The following is a 21,730-nucleotide window of genomic DNA, read 5'->3' on the forward strand; positions in this document are numbered from 1 at the left end:
TTGTGTTGGCAGAACCCTGCCATTACTGCAAAAGTCACCTTCTCCACACTTTAGTTCTAGTATGTATCATCAGAGAAGAGATACACATGGTATCTTCTCTACAAACTGCTGTGGTCTGAAGAACCACATAAACCAAGTGCTTGTATACATTTTAACATATTTTCAAAACCAGTTATTATTTCAAGGGAAAATACTCTTAAAATAAATTACTTGTTTATTTTGGTATTTTAAAATGTTAATGGTGAAATAAAGAAACAATGCAACAGCGTATTTAAAATAATTATTCCAGTGTTGCACAAAATCTTATTGCAATAAAGAATTTGTTTTCTTTAAACAAAATAGGGATGTGCTTTGCGTACTGTCTGTTGTGATAAACACAGTGACTGCCCTTCCCTGAGGAGGCCGCCAGAGGGCGCTCTCCGCCTGAAACAGGGAAAATGCCATGATATGGTCCCTAGAGGGAGCTCCAATGGGACATGAGGGTAATGACCTGAAGGGGCCAGTAGAGGGAGCTCCAGCCAAGGCCTGAACCTGGGAGTACCCATAGCAGAGGATTCCCCTTTAAGAGAGAAGGCCCACAGAAGGCTCTGGACTCTTCCAGAACGAGGAGGGGCCCAGAAAGGGTGTGGGGGGCTATTAGCAGCTCTATTTAAACAGTACCTACTGAGGAGCTGGAGAAGAGGAGACAGGGGACCTGGAAGGAATGGAGCCTGAAGTCAATCCAAGGAGAAAGTGAAGGAAGAGACTGGCTAGAAGCTGAGAGAGAAAGTTTCCTCAAAAGAACCCAGAAGGTATTTACTTACCTGTTAATGGACATGGTATTGATGGACCAGTGTGGTGTTTGAAAGTAACTAACAGCCGTGGGGTGGAGGACAGGACTGTAAAGTTGTAGTGAATGAAGAAAGTCCTGTCCAGGGGTGGAGGCTGTTTAAACTGAGATCCAGGTCTTCCCAAGAGCGTGGGCTCAGTGAAGAAGAAACTTGTAAAGGAGTAATGCTTGTGAAGAAGTTGTTCCCACAAGAGTGAAGCAAAGTAATAATAAATTGAATTTGCATATGTTGACTGTCTCATTTGCATATTGGTGAAGGCTGAAAAATCAGAGTTATAATCCCAGGGCAAGTGCAGGGTGTCACTGTCCAGGAACCCGAAGAGGGACCGGGTCCCAGTGGATGTAACCGGAAAGGATTTCCAGTGGGAAGAAGGCATGGCAGAGCAGTCACCCTGAGTGGAGAAGGAGCCCAGGATATTGAGGTGGGTGCCTGCAAGTTACTGGGAGAAGCCCTGCTGGAGTCCTGATCAGAAGCCAAGGGCTAGTGAGGCCTAGTGAAGAGCACCGGACAGGAGCCACTAGAGGGCCTCAACACACACGAGCACCCCTAGGGGTGTACACTGTGACCTGGACTAACCACTGTTCATTACCACAAATGTACATGAACTGATTGTTTATAAACAAAACTTAAGAACTATAAAAAAAAAGCCATGCAATATTAAAAAAGGACACTTGTATTTTTCTTCTTACAAATTTAAAAAAAAAAAAAAAAGCAATGTTAACAGCAAAACACAGATGGCTTCAGAGATCCATGTTATCAAGAATAGGCTGAATCAGTCCTGATTTTGCAGCACTGCATACACAGATACAATGCGGTAAATCAGAGTAGCTCAGCTTGTGCCTTTATGAAAAAGCAGGTTCCCTGAGTAAAATCTTTTATAGAATGTATTGACTGCATGTTCTCTCCTTTGGAAGTGCTGCCTAGTAAACACAAAGAACAGCTTTCTATTACCCTATTACATTCTTTTCTTTTTTTTTTCCAGATGGATCTGTGCAATAATAAAGTCCTTCATGCAAAGCACAATGTTTAGACCTTTCAATGCCAGAAACCATTTAAAATTATTATTGTAATTCTTAATAAGAAATAGTCATCAAAAACCTTTTACTCTTAATCTAAAGAATCTTTCTAACGAATATTTTCAGAACGAATATTTGCATGGTAATTTACAGAGTAACTTCTTAAAAAACTGTTATCTGTTTAGAGAACTGCACTAAAAGCTGTCAGGTGGAACAGTAAAGAAGTGTAAAGTCTGAAGTAGCCAGAATCCTGGCTCAGCTCTAGGAAAGACTAGGCTCACTGGGAGAGTCTTTGCTTTTGAGACAAAGTACTGCAATGATAGTGGGATCCTTACAACTTTTACCATAAGCAAAGAAATAATTTGTTTACTAAAATAGCAAAGTTTTACCTCCGGTTGAATAAAGAACTTTGTATCATCTCAATAATTCAAACAACCTGTTAAAAACAAAATATTTATTTGTTACATTTATAACCCACATTTTCCCACCTATTTGCAGGCTCAATGTGCCTTACAAAGTATCGTAATGGCAATTGCCATTACGGTTGATAACAAATACAAGTTTGTGTTATGGTCACAGGTAGAAGTGTTTCAAGCGTCATGGGGTCGAGGACAGTAAGTTGTCCGGTACGATCATAGATTATCTTGTGTTGCTGGGTGTGGGGATTTATGTTGGATCAGTGGGATAAGCTTTTTTGAGGAGGTGGGTTTTCAATGATTTCCTGAAGTTTAGGTGGTTATGTATTGTTTTCACTGCAAGTGGGAGTCCATTCCATAGTTGTGCGCTTATGTAGAAGTTAGATGCGCGAGTTGTTTTGTATTTTAGCCATCTGCAGTTTGGGTAATGTAGGTTTAGGTATGATCGTGCTGATATTTCTAGTTGGTAGATCAATGAGGTCTGTCATGTGTCCTGGGACTATGTCGTAGATGATTTTGTGGACTAAGGTGCAGATTTTGAAGATGATCTGTTCTTTGATTGGAAGCCAGTGCAGCTTTTCTCAAAGGGGTTTAGCGCTGTTGAATCGTGTTTTACCATATATCAGTCTGGCTGCTGTGTTTTGGGCGGTCTGGAGTTTTTTTTAGTGAGTTATTCTTTGAATCCTGCATATATTCCGTTGCTTAGGACCACTGATTGTAGTAGTTTACGAAAGGTGTCCCTCGGGAAGAGAGGTTAAAATATTTAAAATATTGCACAAGGCTACCAACACAGAATATCATGGCAGATTAAGATCACCAGGCTTATTCTTAAGTCTGTTCATTTGCCTCTCCTGAAGAAATTCTATACAGCCTATGCTCTCTGGATTTACTTTAATTCCCTCTGTGCTTATTAGCTTTATAGTCTACTTTCATGATCTGAAATTCTGTTCAACATAAAATTTCCTTGATCTCAGAATTAACTATTTTTTGTATTAACAACATTAAATGCAGTAATTTGTTTTTAATAAAAGGTACAGATGAAGTTAAGACTGAAGATATTTTACACCATAGCATTTCAGAATATTAAACAGCAAAGAATAATAATACAGTATGTAAACTTATACAAAGTATAAGACACACATTTAACACACTAATGTAAATTAAGGCAATCTATAAAAAAGTTAAAAACATTCACACAAAATTAAACTCAAAGCATGCATTTTCCAAGAATGTTTACTGTATGTATTCATTGAAAAAATAAAAGATTCTATTTCAAAGTTCCAATTAAACATGTAGTAAATTTTTATAATTAATTTACATGGGGTCCCTCACCTGTCTAACAGCAGTACCCATGACAAAAATCAATATGACTCTCAGCCTGAAATAGAGGTCAGCAAGCTTAAGGAAAAGTAGTTAATGTAATTCAGGTGTAACAATGCCAGGACGCAAAAAGAACAGGAATCAAATAGTTTACAAATGAATCTTCAGCATACTGAAGCACAGCTAATAATACTGTCTTGATATGATTTTAACATATCGCTGAACCATCAAAACAATGTGCTAAAATAAACATAGGTAACCTTTTTTCACTATATAATAAAGTTTTACAGCATTTCTGCTGTGACCAGTTAATATATTTTATCTTCCCCTTCAGGCAGTGTAGTTAATTAAAAGTTAAACACACTAAAAATGTAAGCATTTACTTCTAAAATTATCCTAAATATTTAACTTTATAATCCCTTATACAAAACATTGACTTAATAGTTTCAAACACTTCTATTGTCATAATTTGATTACAAAGACAAATTATTTATAAGTTAAGTTGAGGAAACATAAAGCCCTTTTACTAAAGGGCTTTAAGGACTTAGGACTAGATTCTATATATCATGCCAAAAAATTCTGCACTGAAATGAACTTCGCCTGAGCACATTCTATAAAGTATGCCTCAATTTAGGTTTACTTTATAGAGTAAATGTAAATTTCTTTGTGGTTTATAAAATAAACTGAGTACCTGTATGTGCAAATAAATTTAGTTATGGGAGGTTACGCCAAGTAAAACCTGGTGTAAATGCAGATGACTAAATTAGGCACAGACTAGGTGTATTCTATAAGAATGCGCATAGACTTTAGGAGCGCCCATGACCTGCCCATTCCACACCCACGGCCATGCCCCCTTTTCAAGAATGCAACTTAGAATTTACACTTAACATGTTACAGAATATGCCTAGACAATTCTGCGCATACATTCTAATTAATGCCAATTAGTGTCAATTGGTTGCTAATTGGCAATTATCAGCACTGATTGGCTTGTTAACCAATTAGGTTATGAGTATTGTTATGGAATACGCTTCAATTTATGCATGGAAATCTCAGCGTGATATATAGAATCCGGGGATTAACATGTGGAAACAGACTACAGTGCAATGGCATCAAGGGGTTTTTCCATAGTTTGCCTGTTTCTGCACTTTAAAAATCACAGGTTACTGAATTTTTCTGTCAGGGGTCATGGCATGTGCAGAGACTAGTTGTGGAAACATTAGCCAGCTAGCACATTACACTTACTGTGAGCTAAGTGGTTAACAGAGTGAAAACGGGATCACTTACCACCTACTAAGTAGGAGGGGCTAGGTGGTTCTGCTTTAACCAGGGCAAGTACCACACATTAATCTGAATGTTAATACATGACCTGCAATAAAAAATAGTGGGAATGCTCTTTCTTTATGCAGCATTTTGGGCTTGTCGTGTGTTAAGATTCTGCGTTATAGCGTGCTAAGCCCAAAACAGAATAAAATATTAATGAAATTGTATGAAAGACACACATGTATACAGCAGTTCTGCTGAGTAATATATACTGAACCTGTCTGATCTGTAGGGGAAACATAACTTCACTCTACATTACTAGTTTCTTTTATGTTTTAGTGCAAACAAGTTTTAAGATGAGGATTTTTGACAATAAGTAGCAGCAAGAATTTATATATATATATATATATATATACACATATATAAAATTTATTAAAAGTAACATCAATGCCAGAGAGACTTCTCAACAGTAAAATAATACTCCTAATTTTAGTACATTTTAGTAGCTCAGGCACTCAGATTATGTAACTAGCACCCCTTTGGTGAAGAAGGTAATCAACCAAGCATTTAGTAGAATGTCTGGCTGAGTGGTTGTTTATGCCTTCCCAATAGCATCTGTTTTAAAGGTAATATGTAACTGCCAAAATTATAAAATTAGTCACAAAGGGTAAAAACCATTTCAGTGTTTGTTTGATGAGGAATCTTCTTTACTTCACTTTTGCCTGAATCCACTTTTGTCTTAAACGAGGCTGAAGAAGAGAACATACAGTAAAATGCATTATGATATGTAGTTGATATTTTAAGTAAATCATTTACATTTTGTGACTTCTTCACCAGTTGGAATATATTTCCCAAGTCAATTTGATGTCAGAATACCACTATAGTTAAAATTTGCATTAAATAGAACAAAACCACAATATATGAAATTCTATAGAAGGGGGTTACCAAATAAAATAAACAGCCAGCCCTTCATTCCACTATGTTTCTCTCACGCAAAGAAATGGAAGAAAAACACCAGGAAGGAGATGTCTCCACAAAGGCATTGCAGCTTGTCTACTGTCAATTGCAGAAACTGGAGATCTGGAGGTGACAGAATGCCCATCACCATGTCACTCCCCCCCCCCCCCCCCCAAAAAAAAAAAAAAAAAAAGGAAAAGGAAAGCCATCCTTGAGCTTCAGAACAAAAACATAAATGCATGATCAAGAGGAGTGCAGGCTGGGGATTGGGTAAAATTTTGAAATTCTACTCTGTGTGGAAGGGTTAAGGCATTCTGAGTCTCCACTCATTTTAAAGAACACTTCTTGCTCTTGTAATTTTCTAGCAAATTCCTCTTCAAGGGCCTGAAAAAAAAACAAAAAACAAAAAAGAAAATAAAACTGGTTACAATGCTTTACATTTAAGTAAAACTGATACACTGCATACTGAAAAACAATGAAAGCAATTTTCCTTAATAAACTAACAGGTCCTTTTACCAAGCTGTGGTAAAAAGGGCCCTGCACTAGTGGTGAGGGTCATTTTTGCCGCATGCTGAGACCTTTTTTACTGCAAAAGATAAAAAAAAGTCAACAAAAAGATATGACCATGTGGTAAGATTGCTCTTACTACGTGGCCTTGCGGGGGGAGCACTTACCACCACCTTTTGAGGTGGTAGTAAGGGCTCCTGTGCTAACCTGGCAGTAACTGGGTAGCACGTGGTGCTGCCTGAATACCGTCGGGTTAGCGCAACACTAAAAAATCTGGGCCAACTTTCTCTAGAGCAGGAAATGGCGCGTACTGGGGCCAGCTGCTTTGTAAAAGGGTCCCTAAGACAGGGATGTTCAACCTTGGCACTGCCAGGGTCGAGTTTTCAGGATTTCACTATGAATATTCATGAAATCTATTTGCATACAATGGAGGCAGTGCATGCAAATAGATCTCATGCATATTCATTGGGGAACTGCTGAAAACCCAACTGCTTTAAAGGATAAACTAGGAATATATTGCCATCATGCATAGAAGCTCAGCATTTTGCTGTTGTGACTTACTAAGATGAGAAGACAAATTTGGTCTTTTGTGGTGTCATTAGTCAACGCCATCATTATACAATGCTCCTACAGTTTTAAAGTGGCTTAGCACTGTGGCTCTCTAAAGATCACATTTAATAACCCAGTTCCCATTTTTTTTGAAAGCTTTAAAAGAGAATTAAGTGCGAAACTTCAAAAGGACAGGTAGCTGGATTATGTGAATATATTGAGCTCCTGCTACTGGAAGAGACATAATTACATTTTGTTTTACAAGTATCCTCAGTGGATTAAACATATGAATGGTATCAATCCAGTACAAGTCACTCTCTTACTAGGGTCTTCAGTCTCTGTGGCCTTTGAGATTAGATAATAGATTCAAGCAATTTGGGAGATCAAGGCAATTTACTTAGGGTTTTCTAGGGTCTCCTACAACCATACTTTCCAACTTGTTAGAAGAAAACAGGATAAACCACAAAATATGTAGTATTCCCACACTTAGGTAGGAAAGGCTACAGCAGAAAGTAACTTACCTGATAGGAATGGTACAGTTTTTCTTTATATTTACCAATTTTATTATATAATGTATAATTAATGTTATAAATGACAAAAATCAGGACAGTAACATTTTGTAGTGTTTTACTTTGCAAGAAATCATTAATAAAAATAGTGGTATCAATACTCAACAACCTGAGTATTATTCTGTATAACTTCAAGGACTTCAGTAGCTACTTCAATAAAATACTTAACACATATTGACAGTTTGTTTAAACCTATAGTCTTAATCCTGATAAGAATTAACATGAAATCAACTGGAGAGGACATTCTAGGTAGAGCTCTATTCAAGGCTGCCCAACTTTGGTCCTCAAGGGCCGCAATCCAGTCAGGTTATCAGGATTTCCCCAATGAATATGCATGAGATCTATTTCCATGCACTGCCTCCACTATATGCAAATAGATCTCATGCATATTCATTGAAGAAATCTTGACAACCCGACCTGGCATGGGCCGAAGTTGGACACCCTTTCTCTAGATGGAGATGACAATGATATGGTGGGACTAGATAATCCTGAGTAGTTGCTCAAATCAGCCTTGCCTGGCAAGGATAATAATGAGTTTCTTCAATGTTTTATCAATAGAAATCAAACAAAATAAAACATGGAAAAGAAAATAAGATGATACCTTTTTTATTGGACATAACTTAATACATTTCTTGATTAGCTTTCGAAGGTTGCCCTTCTTCGTCAGATCGGAAAGGTAAAATTATGTATCATACCTGATAATTTTCTTTCCATTAATCATAGCTGATCAATCCATAGACTGGTGGGTTGTGTCCATCTACCAGCAGGTGGAGACAGAGAGCAATCCTTTTGCCTCCCTACATGTGGTCATGTGCTGCCGGAAACTCCTCAGTATGTCGATATCAAAGCTCCATCCGCAGGACTCAGCACTTAGAGAATTACAGCCACAAAGGGACACTCTGCCCAGCTCACCACCGCCGAAAAGGGGGAGGGGAATCAACCCAGCTCATCCCCACACAAGTGGGGGAGGGGAATCCGTCCAGCTCATCCCCGCGAAGCGGGGGAGGGACACCACACCCGCCGATGCGGGGGGATCTGGCTTATCCTGCGACCGCAACCGTGGGAGGAGCTGGCTGACCCTATCACCGCCGAAGCGGGAGGGATATAAGGCTGCCCTACTGCCGCACGAAGCGGGAGGGAGCGCCGGCAGAATTTAGATCTCAATCCAGCCCTGTAAAACGGAGGGGAGAGGAATGCAGCAGCTCACTGTAACACAAAATCGTCTCAACTCCTGAAGAATTCAATCGAAAAAAAAACTTGAACACGAAGATCCTCCTGAACAGGAACAGAAGACTAAACTTGAACCTGAAATGCAACCAGAATATAAACAGTACAGATATCTGGGAGGGACTATGGATTGATCAGCTATGATTAATGGAAAGAAAATTATCAGGTATGATACATAATTTTACCTTCCATATCATCATGCTGATCAATCCATAGACTGGTGGGATGTACCGAAGCAGTACTCACCCAGGGCGGGACATTGAAATCCCTGACCTCAACACTGAAGCTCCAAACCGGGCCTCCGCCCGTGCAGCCACAGTCAAGCGGTAATGCTTGGAGAATGTATGAGCCGAAGCCCAAGTTGCCGCCTTGCATATCTCTTCCAAGGAGACGGACCCGGCCTCTGCCATCGAGGCCGCCTGAGCTCTAGTGGAGTGAGCCTTCAGCTGGATAGGCGGCACCTTCCCCGCGGCCACATAAGCCGCTGCAATGGCTTCCTTGACCCATCTTGCCACTGTAGGCTTAGCAGCCTGCAGACCCTTACGAGGACCTGCAAACAGGACAAACAGATGATCCGATTTCCGGAACTTATTGGTCACTTCCAAGTATCTGATGATGACTCGTCTCACATCCAGATATTTAAGAGCAGAGTACTCCTCTGGGTAGTCCTCCCTACGAAAGGAAGGGAGACAGAGCTGCTGATTCACATGGAAGCGAGAAACAATCTTGGGCAGGAAGGAAGGCACTGTGCGAATAGTCACTCCTGCCTCAGTGAACTGCAGAAAGGGCTCTCGACATGAGAGTGCCTGGAGCTCGGAAACTCTTCTGGCTGAAGTGATAGCCACCAAAAAGACTGCTTTCAACGTCAGGTCTTTCAGAGATGCCCTCGACAAGGGTTCAAAAGGCGGCTTCTGCAATGCTCTTAGCACCAGGTTGAGATTCCACGCAGGCACCACTGAGTGCAGAGGAGGGCGCAGGTGATTAACTCCCTTGAGAAAGCGCACCACATCTGGCTGCGAAGCCAGGGAAGCACCCTTCAGGCGTCCCCTGAAGCAAGCCAGAGCCGCTACCTGGACTTTAAGGGAACTGAGCGACAGGCCTTTCTCCAGACCTTCTTGCAGGAACGCCAACACTGAAGAAATTGGAGCAGTGAAGGGAGAAAGTGAGCCTGCTTCACACCACGCTGCAAATATACGCCAAACCCTGGCGTAAGCAGTAGAAGTAGAGCGCTTCCTCGCTCTCAGCATAGTGGCGATGACCTTGTCTGAGAAGCCCTTCTTTCTCAGACGCTGCCGCTCAATAGCCAGGCCGTAAGACCAAAGGGGGAGGGATCCTCCATCACCACGGGACCCTGATGTAACAGGCCCTGCTCCACTGGCAGCCGCAGAGGATCGTCGACTGAGAGCCTGATCAAGTCCGCATACCAGGGACGTCTGGGCCAATCCGGTCCCACCAGGATTACCCTGCCGGGATGCTTTGCCACCCGGTCTAGCACCCTGCCCAACATGGGCCAGGGCGGGAACACATAGAGAAGCTCGAGTCGGCCACTGCTGGAGAAGAGCATCTACTCCCAGGGATCGAGGGTCCCGTCCTCTGCTGAAAAAGCGCGGCACTTGGCAATTGGCCGATGACGCCATCAGATCTAGGCTTGGCTGGCCCCAGCGCTTCGTGATGTCCAAGAACGCCTGAGAAGATAGCTGCCACTCTCCGGGCTCCAAGGTATGGCGACTGAGAAAGTCCGCCTTGACATTCATGACTCCGGCAATGTGGGCCGCTGACAGCTGCTCCAGGTTTGCTTCTGCCCACTGGCATAGATTCATAGCCTCCTTGGCTAGAGGGGCGCTCTTGGTACCTCCCTGGCGGTTGACATAGGCCACAGCCGTGGCATTGTCCGACAGGACCCGTACCGGCTTCAACACCAGTACCGGGAGAAACTCCAAAAGCGCCAACCGAATGGCTCTGAGTTCCAGGATGTTGATAGACCACTTTACCTCTGCAGGAGACCAGAGCCCCTGCGCTGTCCTTCCCAAGCAGTGGGCTCCCCAGCCCGACAAAGAGGCGTCCGTCGTGACGACAATCCACTCCGGGGTCACCAGAGGCATTCCCGCAGACAACTTGTCTGTCTGCATCCACCAGCTCAGCGCCTTGCGCACTGCTGGGTCCAAGGGAAGGCGCACAGCATAATCCTCCGACATCGGAGTCCAGCGCTGCAGCAGAGATTGTTGTAGTGGTCTCATATGAGCCCTGGCCCAGGGCACTACTTCCATCGTAGCCGTCATAGAGCCCAACAGCTGCACATAGTCCCAAGCCCGAAGAGGAGAGGCTACTAGGAACTGGTCCACCTGAGCCTGAAGCTTGACAATCCGATTGTCTGGCAGGAACACTCTGCCCACTTGGGTGTCGAATCGAACTCCCAGATACTCCAGGGACTGAGTCGGGCGCAGCTGGCTTTTCTCCCAGTTGATGATCCATCCCAGGGAGCTCAAGAGCAACTACCCGGTCCACAGCTTTGCCGCACTCTGCATAAGAGGGGGCTCGGATCAACCAGTCGTCCAGATAAGGATGGACTTGTACTCCTTCCTTTCGCAGGAAGGCCGCGATGACCACCATTACTTTGGAGAAGGTCCGCGGAGCAGTAGCCAACCCGAACGGGAGGGCTCTGAACTGGAAGTGTCGGCCCAGTACTGCAAAACGCAGAAAGCGTTGATGAGGAGGCCAGATGGGAATATGCAAGTACGCTTCCTTGATGTCCAAGGATGCCAGGTACTCCCCTGCCTTCACTGCCGCTATAACAGAGCGGAGAGTCTCCATGCGAAAGTGCCGCACTTTCAAGGCCCGATTGACCCCTTTGAGGTCGAGGATAGGCCGGACAGAACCTCCTTTCTTTGGTACCACAAAGTAAATGGAGTAACGCCCCTTGCCAAGCTGACTCTCTGGCACCGGAACGACCGCACCCAGGCGGATCAGATTGTCCAAAGTCTGCTGCACTGCCACAGCTTTGACCGGAGACTTGCAGGGAGAGAGTACAAACCCGTCTCTTAAGGGTCGGCAGAACTCTAGCTTGTAGCCGTCTCTGATGACTTCCAGCACCCAAGCGTCTGAAGTTATTGTGGTCCACTCGCCCAGAAACGAGGACAGCCGTCCTCCAATCTGCACTGGGGCGTGGACCAAGGCCCCGTCATTGGGTACGAGACCCTGGGGGAGGACCGGAGGGAGCACCTCCGGGACGGCGGTCTCTGCGAAAGGAATGCTGCTTGGGGGAGAAATTCCTCTTAAAGGAAGAGGGGGCAGAGGAACCCGACCTGCCCGAGCGGTACCGACGGGCTTCCTGAAACCGTCCTCTGGAGGTACCGGGACGAGTACTAGCCCGAGCCCTGACCTCTGGTAACTTCTTGCCCTTAGACGTGCCGAGATCGGTCACGATTTTGTCCAGCTCGACCCCAAAGAGCAGCTTGCCTTTAAAAGGCAATCTAGCCAGGCGGGATTTAGAGGCGTGGTCAGCAGACCAATGTTTCAGCCAAAGCCACCGCCGCGCAGAGATTGTCTGAGCCATGCCTTTAGCTGAGGCCCTCAAGACATCATACAGCAAGTCTGCCAAATAGGCTAAGCCCGATTCCAGGGCCGGCCAATCAGCCCTCAAGGAATGATCCAAGGGGGAAGCCCGCTGCACCATAGTCAGGCACGCCCTGGCCACATAGGAGCCGCAAACTGAGGCCTGCAAACTTAAAGCAGCCGCCTCAAAGGACGACCTTAAGGCCGCCTCCAATCTTCTGTCTTGGGCGTCCTTTAGGGCCGTGCCACCTTCCACCGGCAACGCCGTTTTCTTAGTCACCGCAGTAATTAAAGAATCCACGGTAGGCCACAGATAGGCCTCACGTTCACTTTCAGTCAAAGGATAGAGGCGGGACATAGCCCTAGCCACTTTAAGGCTCGCTTCCGGGACATCCCATTGAGCCGAAATTAAGGTGTGCATGGCATCATGCACGTGGAAGGTTCTAGGCGGGCGCTTCGTCCCCAGCATAATGGCAGAGCCAACAGGGGCTGAGGGAGAGACGTCCTCCGGAGAGGAAATCTTCAAAGTGTCCATGGCCTGTATCAACAGGTTGGGCAAATCCTCTGAGCTAAAAAGCCGCGCTGCAGAGGGGTCATCCGCTCCATCCGAGCGGGGATCCGTCTCCTCCAAGGAATCCGCAAAGGACCGTTGGGAGAACTCAGATACGCTGCCCTCATCTACATCGGAGGAGACAAAGTCCTCCAAGGCCTGGGAATCAACCCGAGGGCGTTTACCTCTGGGAACCTCAACCTCTTTACCAGACGAGGGAGCAGGGGCAGCGTTTTGCATAAGGAAGGCCTGATGCAGCAGCAAAACAAACTCGGGGGAGAAACCCCCCAGACTGTGCACTTCCGCAGCCTGGGCTACAGCCCTAGACGCACCCTCAACCGGCGCTCGCAAGAGCGGGGGAGAGACATGCTGCGCATCCAAAATGGCGTCCGGCGTGACACTCCGCGAAGGAGCCGCGCGGGAAGAACGGCGCTTAACTTTAGCCGCTTTTGTGCCGTCGCCCAAATTAAGGGCGTTCATGGCATTAATGTCTCCAACCTCAAGGGCGGCCCAAGAAGAAGCCGTCCGAGCCGCGTGGCCGGCCAAGATGGCGGAGGCGAGGAGCGGGGGATGGGCGTTTATGGCGGGAAAAACCGCCACACCGGAGGAAGGACCGGGACATTCATCGGTCACAAAACTGTCACCCAACAAGGGCGAATCAGGCTTTAAGACCCCCGCATCCCCTCTAGAAGCGCTCAAGCGATCCGGGGAGCGACTCTTCGCGCCCTCGCCCTCCGACGCCATATGCCACGGGGAGAAGAATCGGGGAACCCCCTGCCCGCTATAAAAAGGTAAAAATTACCTGCTTGCATCTCCGAGCTGTAACGACCTGGTGTCCCAGTGAGTAGCTGCAATAAACGTTTAAATAAACGTCGAAATAAACGCCTTTAAGGACGTTCAAAATTTTTTTTTTTTTTTAACGGAGCCAGCGGGAGGGGGGAGAAAAGGAGGGACCTGGCACCACCAGGTTTGCACTTGCTCAAAAGAGCCCTCAACCCCAGGCACTCAACAAAACCTAAGAATTAGGCTTGGAGGCCTAGCCAGAGCTGCTGCTGTGTGTGACCACCACCTGCTGAGATAGAGAACATACTGAGGAGTTTCCGGCAGCACATGACCACATATAGGGAGGCAAAAGTTTGCTCTCTATCTCCACCTGCTGGTAGATGGACACAACCCACCAGTCTATGGATTGATCAGCTTGATGATATGGAAATTGACATTAAAGCGAATGCTACATACCTGTAGAAGGTATTCTCCGAGGACAGCAGGCTGATTGTTCTCACTGATGGGTGACGTCCACGGCAGCCCCTCCAATCGGAATCTTCACTAGCAAAGTCTTTTGCTAGTCCTCGCGCGCATGCGCGGCCGTCTTCCCGCCCGAAACCGGCTCGAGCCGGCCAGTCTCGTATGTAGCAAAAGAGAAACAAGGGAAGACTCAACTCCAAAGGGGAGGCGGGCGGGTTTGTGAGAACAATCAGCCTGCTGTCCTCGGAGAATACCTTCTACAGGTATGTAGCATTCGCTTTCTCCGAGGACAAGCAGGCTGCTTGTTCTCACTGATGGGGTATCCCTAGCCCCCAGGCTCACTCAAAACAACAACCATGGTCAATTGGGCCTCGCAACGGCGAGGACATAACTGAGATTGACCTAAAAAATTTACCAACTAACTGAGAGTGCAGCCTGGAACAGAACAAACAGGGCCCTCGGGGGGTGGAGTTGGATCCTAAAGCCCAAACAGGTTCTGAAGAACTGACTGCCCGAACCGACTGTCGCGTCGGGTATCCTGCTGCAGGCAGTAATGAGATGTGAATGTGTGGACAGATGACCACGTCGCAGCTTTGCAAATTTCTTCAATGGAGGCTGACTTCAAGTGGGCTACCGACGCAGCCATGGCTCTAACATTATGAGCCGTGACATGACCCTCAAGAGCCAGCCCCGCCTGGGCGTAAGTGAAGGAAATGCAATCTGCTAGCCAATTGGATATGGTGCGTTTCCCTACAGCCACTCCCCTCCTATTGGGATCAAAAGAAACAAACAATTGGGCGGACTGTCTGTTGGGCTGTGTCCGCTCCAGATAGAAGGCCAATGCTCTCTTGCAGTCCAATGTGTGCAGCTGACGTTCAGCAGGGCAGGAATGAGGACGGGGAAAGAATGTTGGCAAGACAATTGACTGGTTCAGATGGAACTCCGACACGACCTTTGGCAAGAACTTAGGGTGAGTGCGGAGGACTACTCTGTTATGATGAAATTTGGTGTAAGGGGCCTGGGCTACCAGGGCCTGAAGCTCACTGACTCTACGAGCTGAAGTAACTGCCACCAAGAAAATGACCTTCCAGGTCAAGTACTTCAGATGGCAGGAATTCAGTGGCTCAAAAGGAGGTTTCATCAGCTGGGTGAGAACGACATTGAGATCCCATGACACTGTAGGAGGCTTGACAGGGGGCTTTGACAAAAGCAAACCTCTCATGAAGCGAACAACTAAAGGCTGTCCTGAGATCGGCTTACCTTCCACATGGTAATGGTATGCACTGATTGCACTAAGGTGAACTCTTACAGAGTTGGTCTTGAGACCAGACTCAGACAAGTGCAGAAGGTATTCAAGCAGGGTCTGTGTAGGACAAGAGCGAGGAGCTAGGGCCTTGCTGTCACACCAGACGGCAAACCTCCTCCATAGAAAGAAGTAACTCCTCTTAGTGGAATCTTTCCTGGAAGCAAGCAAGATACGGGAGACACCCTCTGACAGGCCCAAAGAGGCAAAGTCTACGCTCTCAACATCCAGGCCGTGAGAGCCAGGGACCGGAGGCTGGGATGCAGAAGAGCCCCTTCGTCCTGAGTGATGAGGGTCGGAAAACACTCCAATCTCCACGGTTCTTCGGAGGATAACTCCAGAAGAAGAGGGAACCAGATCTGACGCGGCCAAAAAGGAGCAATCAGAATCATGGTGCCTCGGTCTTGCTTGAGTTTCAACAAAGTCTTCCCCACCAGAGGAATGGGAGGATAAGCATACAGCAGGCCCTCCCCCCAATCCAGGAGGAAGGCATCCGATGCCAGTCTGCCGTGGGCCTGAAGCCTGGAACAGAACTGAGGGACTTTGTGGTTCGCTCGAGATGCGAAGAGATCCACCAAGGGGGTGACCCACGCTTGGAAGATCTGGCGCACCACTCGGGAGTTTAGCGACCACTCGTGAGGTTGCATAATCCTGCTCAGTCTGTCGGCCAGACTGTTGTTTACGCCTGCCAGATAAGTGGCTTGGAGCCCCATGCCGTGACGGCGAGCCCAGAGCCACATGCTGACGGCTTCCTGACACAGGGGGCGAGATCCGGTGCCCCCCTGCTTGTTGACATAGTACATGGCAACCTGGTTGTCTGTCTGAATTTGGATAATTTGGTGGGACAGCCGATCTCTGAAAGCCTTCAGAGCGTTCCAGATCGCTCGCAACTCCAGGAGATTGATCTGTAGACCGCGTTCCTGGAGGGACCAGCTTCCTTGGGTGTGAAGCCCATCGACATGAGCTCCCCATCCCAGGAGAGACGCATCCGTGGTCAGCACTTTTTGTGGCTGAGGAATTTGGAAAGGACGTCCCAGAGTCAAATTGGACCAAATCGTCCACCAATACAGGGATTCGAGAAAACTCGTGGACAGGTGGATCACGTCTTCTAGATCCCCAGCAGCCTGAAACCACTGAGAAGCTAGGGTCCATTGAGCAGATCTCATGTGAAGGCGGGCCATGGGAGTCACATGGAGGCCATGTGGCCCAGCAATCTCAACATCTGCCGAGCTGTGATCTGCTGGGACGTTCGCACCCGCGAGACGAGGGACAACAAGTTGTTGGCTCTCGTCTCTGGGAGATAGGCGCGAGCCGTCCGAGAATCCAGCAGAGCTCCTATGAATTCGAGTCTCTGTGCTGGGAGAAGATGGGACTTTGGGTAATTTATCACAAACCCCAGTAGCTCCAGGAGGCGAATAGTCATCTGCATGGACTGCAGGGCTCCTGCCTCGGACGTGTTCTTCACCAGCCAATCGTCGAGATATGGGAACACGTGCACCCCCAGCCTGCGAAGTGCCGCTGCTACTACAGCCAGGCACTTTGTGAACACCCTGGGCGCAGAGGCGAGCCCAAAGGGTAGCACACAGTACTGGAAGTGACGTGTGCCCAGCTGAAATCGCAGATACTGTCTGTGAGCTGGCAGTATCGGGATGTGTGTGTAGGCATCCTTCAAGTCCAGAGAGCATAGCCAATCGTTTTCCTGAATCATGGGAAGTAGGGTGCCCAGGGAAAGCATCCTGAACTTTTCTTTGACCAGATATTTGTTCAGGGCCCTTAGGTCTAGGATGGGACGCATCCCCCCTGTTTTCTTTTCCACAAGGAAGTACCTGGAATAGAATCCCAGCCCTTCTTGCCCGGATGGCACGGGCTCGACCGCATTGGCGCTGAGAAGGGTGGAGAGTTCCTCTGCAAGTACCTGCTTGTGCTGGAAGCTGTAAGACTGAGCTCCCGGTGGACAATTTGGAGGTTTTGAGGCCAAATTGAGGGTGTATCCTTGCCGGACTATTTGGAGAACCCACTGATCGGAGGTTATGAGAGGCCACCTTTGGTGAAAAGCTTTCAACCTCCCCCCGACCGGCAGGTCGCCCGGCACTGACACTTGTATGTCGGCTATGCTCTGCTGGAGCCAGTCAAAAGCTCGCCCCTTGCTTTTGCTGGGGAGCCGCGGGGCCTTGCTGAGGCGCACGCTGCTGACGAGAGCGAGCGCGCTGGGGCTTAGCCTGGGCCGCAGGCTGTCGAGAAGGAGGATTGTACCTACGCTTGCCAGAAGAGTAGGGAACAGTCCTCCTTCCCCAAAAAAATCTTCTACCTGTAGAGGTAGATGCTGAAGGCTGCCGGCGGGAGAACTTGTCGAATGCGGTATCCCGCTGGTGGAGATGCTCTACCACCTGTTCGACCTTCTCTCCAAAAATATTGTCCGCACGGCAAGGCGAGTCCGCAATCCGCTGCTGGAGTCTATTCTCCAGGTCGGAGGCACGCAGCCATGAGAGCCTGCGCATCACCACACCTTGAGCAGCGGCCCTGGACGCAACATCAAAGGTGTCATACACCCCTCTGGCCAGGAATTTTCTGCACGCCTTCAGCTGCCTGACCACCTCCTGAAAAGGCTTGGCTTGCTCAGGGGGGAGCGCATCAACCAAGCCCGCCAACTGCCGCACATTGTTCCGCATGTGTATGCTCGTGTAGAGCTGGTAAGACTGGATTTTGGCCACGAGCATAGAGGAATGGTAGGCCTTCCTCCCAAAGGAGTCTAAGGTTCTAGAGTCTTTGCCTGGGGGCGCCGAAGCATGCTCCCTAGAACTCTTAGCCTTCTTTAGGGCCAGATCCACAACTCCAGAGTCGTGAGGCAACTGGGTGCGCATCAGCTCTGGGTCCCCATGGATCCGGTACTGGGACTCGATCTTCTTGGGGATGTGGGGATTACTTAATGGCTTGGTCCAGTTCGCAAGCAATGTCTTTTTCAGGACATGGTGCAAGGGAACAGTGGACGCTTCCTTAGGTGGAGAAGGATAGTCCAGGAGCTCAAACATTTCAGCCCTGGGCTCGTCCTCCACAACCACCAGGAAGGGGATGGCCGTAGACATCTCCCGGACAAAGGAAGCGAAAGACAGACTCTCAGGAGGAGAAAGCTGTCTTTCAGGGTAGGGAGTGGGATCAGAAGGAAGACCCTCAGACTCCTCGTCAGAGAAATATCTGGGGTCTTCATCTTCTTCCCACGAGGCCTCACCTTCGGTGTCAGACACAAGCTCACGAACCTGTGTCTTCAACCTCGCCCGGCTCGACTCAGTGGAGCCACATCCACGATGGGGGCGTCGAGAGGTAGACTCCCTCGCCCGCATCGGCGAAGCTCCCTCCGCCGACGTAGTCGGGGAGCCTTCCTGGGAGGTGGCCGCAGCCGGCACCGCACGCGGTACCGACGTCGGGGACCTCACCCCGGGCGATGGGCCAGCCGGCGCCACGCTCGACGGTACCGGAGGCGCAAGCACCGTCGGTACCGGAGGGGTAGGGCGCAACAGCTCTCCCAGAATCTCTGGGAGAACGGCCCGGAGGCTCTCGTTCAGAGCGGCTGCAGAGAAAGGCATGGAGGTCGATGCAGGCGTCGACGTCAGAACCTGTTCCGGGCGTGGAGGCTGTTCCGGGCTGTCCAGAGTGGAGCGCATCGACACCTCCTGAACAGAGGGTGAGCGGTCCTCTCGGTGCCGATGCCTGCTGGGTGCCGACTCCCTCGGCGACCCAGAGCTCTCGGTGCCGACGCGGGGAGGAGACCGGTGTCGATGCTTCTTCGACTTCTTCCGAAGCATGTCACCGGAGCTCCCCGGCACCGACGAGGAGGACGTAGAATCCAGCCGTCGCTTCCTCGGGGCCGAGGTCGAAGGAGGTCGATCTCGGGGGGGCTGTACCGCAGGAGCCCTCAGGGTAGGGGGAGACCCACCCGAAGGCTCACCGCCACCAGCAGGGGAATGGACAGCCCTCACCTGCACTCCTGACGATGCACCACCGTCCGACGACATCAGCAGACGAGGTCCCGGTACCACCGACGTCGATGCAGCTATCCGATGTCTCGGCTCCGATGCAGAGGGCCGATGCCTCGATGCACTGGCGGCCGAGGATGAAGGTCTGGACGCTGACGACGTCGATGCACTCGATGACCTTGGTGTCGATGCCGACGAAGAGCCCGAGAACAAAACGTTCCACTGGGCCAATCTCGCTACCTGAGTCCGCCTTTGTAACAGGGAACACAGACTACAGTTCTGAGGACGGTGCTCGGCCCCCAGACACTGAAGACACGACGAGTGCCTATCAGTGAGCGAGATTACCCGGGCGCACTGGGTGCACTTCTTGAAGCCGCTGGAAGGCTTCGATGTCATGGGCGGAAAAATCACGCCGGCGAAGTCAAAATCCGAAATGACGAATTAGAGCACCAAAACTTTGAGGGAGAAAAAATCTCGACCGAGGCCGAAAGAGGCCTACCCCGACGACGAAAGAAAACTTACCGGGGCAAAGACTGGAAGTATGGGAAGGGGCAAACGAAACCCAAGGGGGTTTTCGGAGCACTTTCCGAACGAATTTAAACCTTTTCCGAAGAAAAAACACGTCGATCTGAATAACGGACGCGCGAGGTCGACTCTCCGGGGCTCGACACGGCAAAAACACAGCCGTACCGAGTGCGGACGAAAGAAGACTGGCCGGCTCGAGCCGGTTTCGGGCGGGAAGACGGCCGCGCATGCGCGGTGCGCGCGGGCGCGCGAGGACTAGCAAAGGACTTTGCTAGTGAAGATTCCGATTGGAGGGGCTGCCGTGGACGTCACCCATCAGTGAGAACAAGCAGCCTGCTTGTCCTCGGAGAACATTAACATATTAGCCAGCAAACCAAACCCTAGGAACACTTATTTATATTCCACATTTTCCCACTGATTGCAGCTCAAAGTGGCTTACATAAATCTGTAGTAAGGCTACAGTGCAATAAAAAGCAATTATATAAATTGGGAATAAGATAGGAAGTAACTATTAAACAGCAATAGTCAAGAGATAATAACAGGTAATTAGTGTCCTTGGATCTTATCCAACTTATCCAACTAAGTCAATCATTCTTAAACAATCAAACCGGTCACCACTACCACTGACTAACAAACCCAAAATGAACACCACCAAACTACTCCTAATAATTTACTCACTATCCCTAATTTACCACACAATAACCACCCCCTCTACGGCCACCATCATTATACCCACAATCCACAAACTCAATAAATTACCCAGATACAACACACCTCACCAGAATAACAACAACCAAGACAATGGAAGAACTACCATATGTGGACAAAAACACTACAAAGGAAAGAAAGGTCACAATAAACCCACACTACAGGAGAATAGACAACTAATGAAAATCAACACAACCTCGAACCCAGATGACCCCTACCAAACAATTTAAGTGGGATACATAAATGCCAGATCAGCAGTCAAAAAAACAACAACAACAGACTAGATCACGGCAGACAACCTCGATCTATTATTCATCAGTGAAACCTGGATCCACGACCAGAAGGACCCCATAATTCTAGAACGTTGCCCCCCCCCCAGGCTACAAAATCACTCATTGGACAAGAAAAGAAAAAAAGAGGAGGAGGCATAGCACTAATCTATAGATCCCACTTCACCGTAACAACAACAGCCGAGTCCATAACACCAAATCTTGAAATCGCCTCAGTTAGAATCCACCATACCACCCTGCTTGACCACCTTAACGTTGTCTTGTTTTATAGACCACCAGGTAACTGGCAAGAATGCCAACCACACTTCAAGGATTTCATATCGAATACCTGTGTATCCAACTCCAATCTACTTATAATAGGAGACATAAACCTACACCTTGAAGACCCTAACACAACCAATGCACCTGAATGCAAGGAATTCCTCCAACTATGGGACCTCAACTGGCCTATTATGCAAGCTACCCATGTTAAAGGACACACACTTGACCTCATCACATACAAACTGTCACTGTCCTCAGAATCAAACCTAATACTAACAGATACAAAATGGAGACATACCATGGTCTGACCACATCAAACTAAACCTAGCCCTACAATGGTGAAAAAAAGGCTCATACCACAAGCAAGAACACACAACCTACACCACGAGAGGCCAGATCGACCCTGTAATATTTTGGCAACAGATCTACAAGAACGAATGGATAACACAAACAGACTCCAAACACTACCTCCTAAACTGGAACAATAGGTGCAGGAACATATTAGACAAAATTGCACCACTACAAACCAGAACCTCACGAAGACACAGCTCGATACCATGGTTCAATGAAGAACTGAAAAAATTAAAAACACAAGTTAGGAGACTCAAACGAGCATGGAAAAAAGTGAAAGATGAAAACACACTTAACGCATGGAAACAAACGCAAAGAAAATA

At 47.9% G+C, this 21,730-nt stretch overlaps 1 protein-coding gene across 2 annotated transcripts in view; it reads right to left on the reverse strand.

Annotated features, from left to right (window-relative positions):
* Positions 1 to 5,247: 5,247 nt before the first annotated feature.
* Positions 5,248 to 21,730, reverse strand: part of SLK (STE20 like kinase) — a 322,672-nt gene continuing 306,189 nt past the window's right edge. For both annotated transcript variants that reach the window (XM_030202789.1, XM_030202788.1), the window contains one exon: positions 5,248 to 6,183. In XM_030202789.1, the coding sequence (XP_030058649.1) occupies positions 6,043 to 6,183 (141 nt within the window). In that variant the 3' untranslated portion in view covers positions 5,248 to 6,042. The remainder of the gene's footprint in view (positions 6,184 to 21,730) is intronic.

The sequence above is a fragment of the Microcaecilia unicolor genome, chromosome 5 (genome assembly GCF_901765095.1).
Source record: "Microcaecilia unicolor chromosome 5, aMicUni1.1, whole genome shotgun sequence".
Taxonomy (NCBI): Eukaryota; Metazoa; Chordata; class Amphibia; order Gymnophiona; family Siphonopidae; genus Microcaecilia; species Microcaecilia unicolor.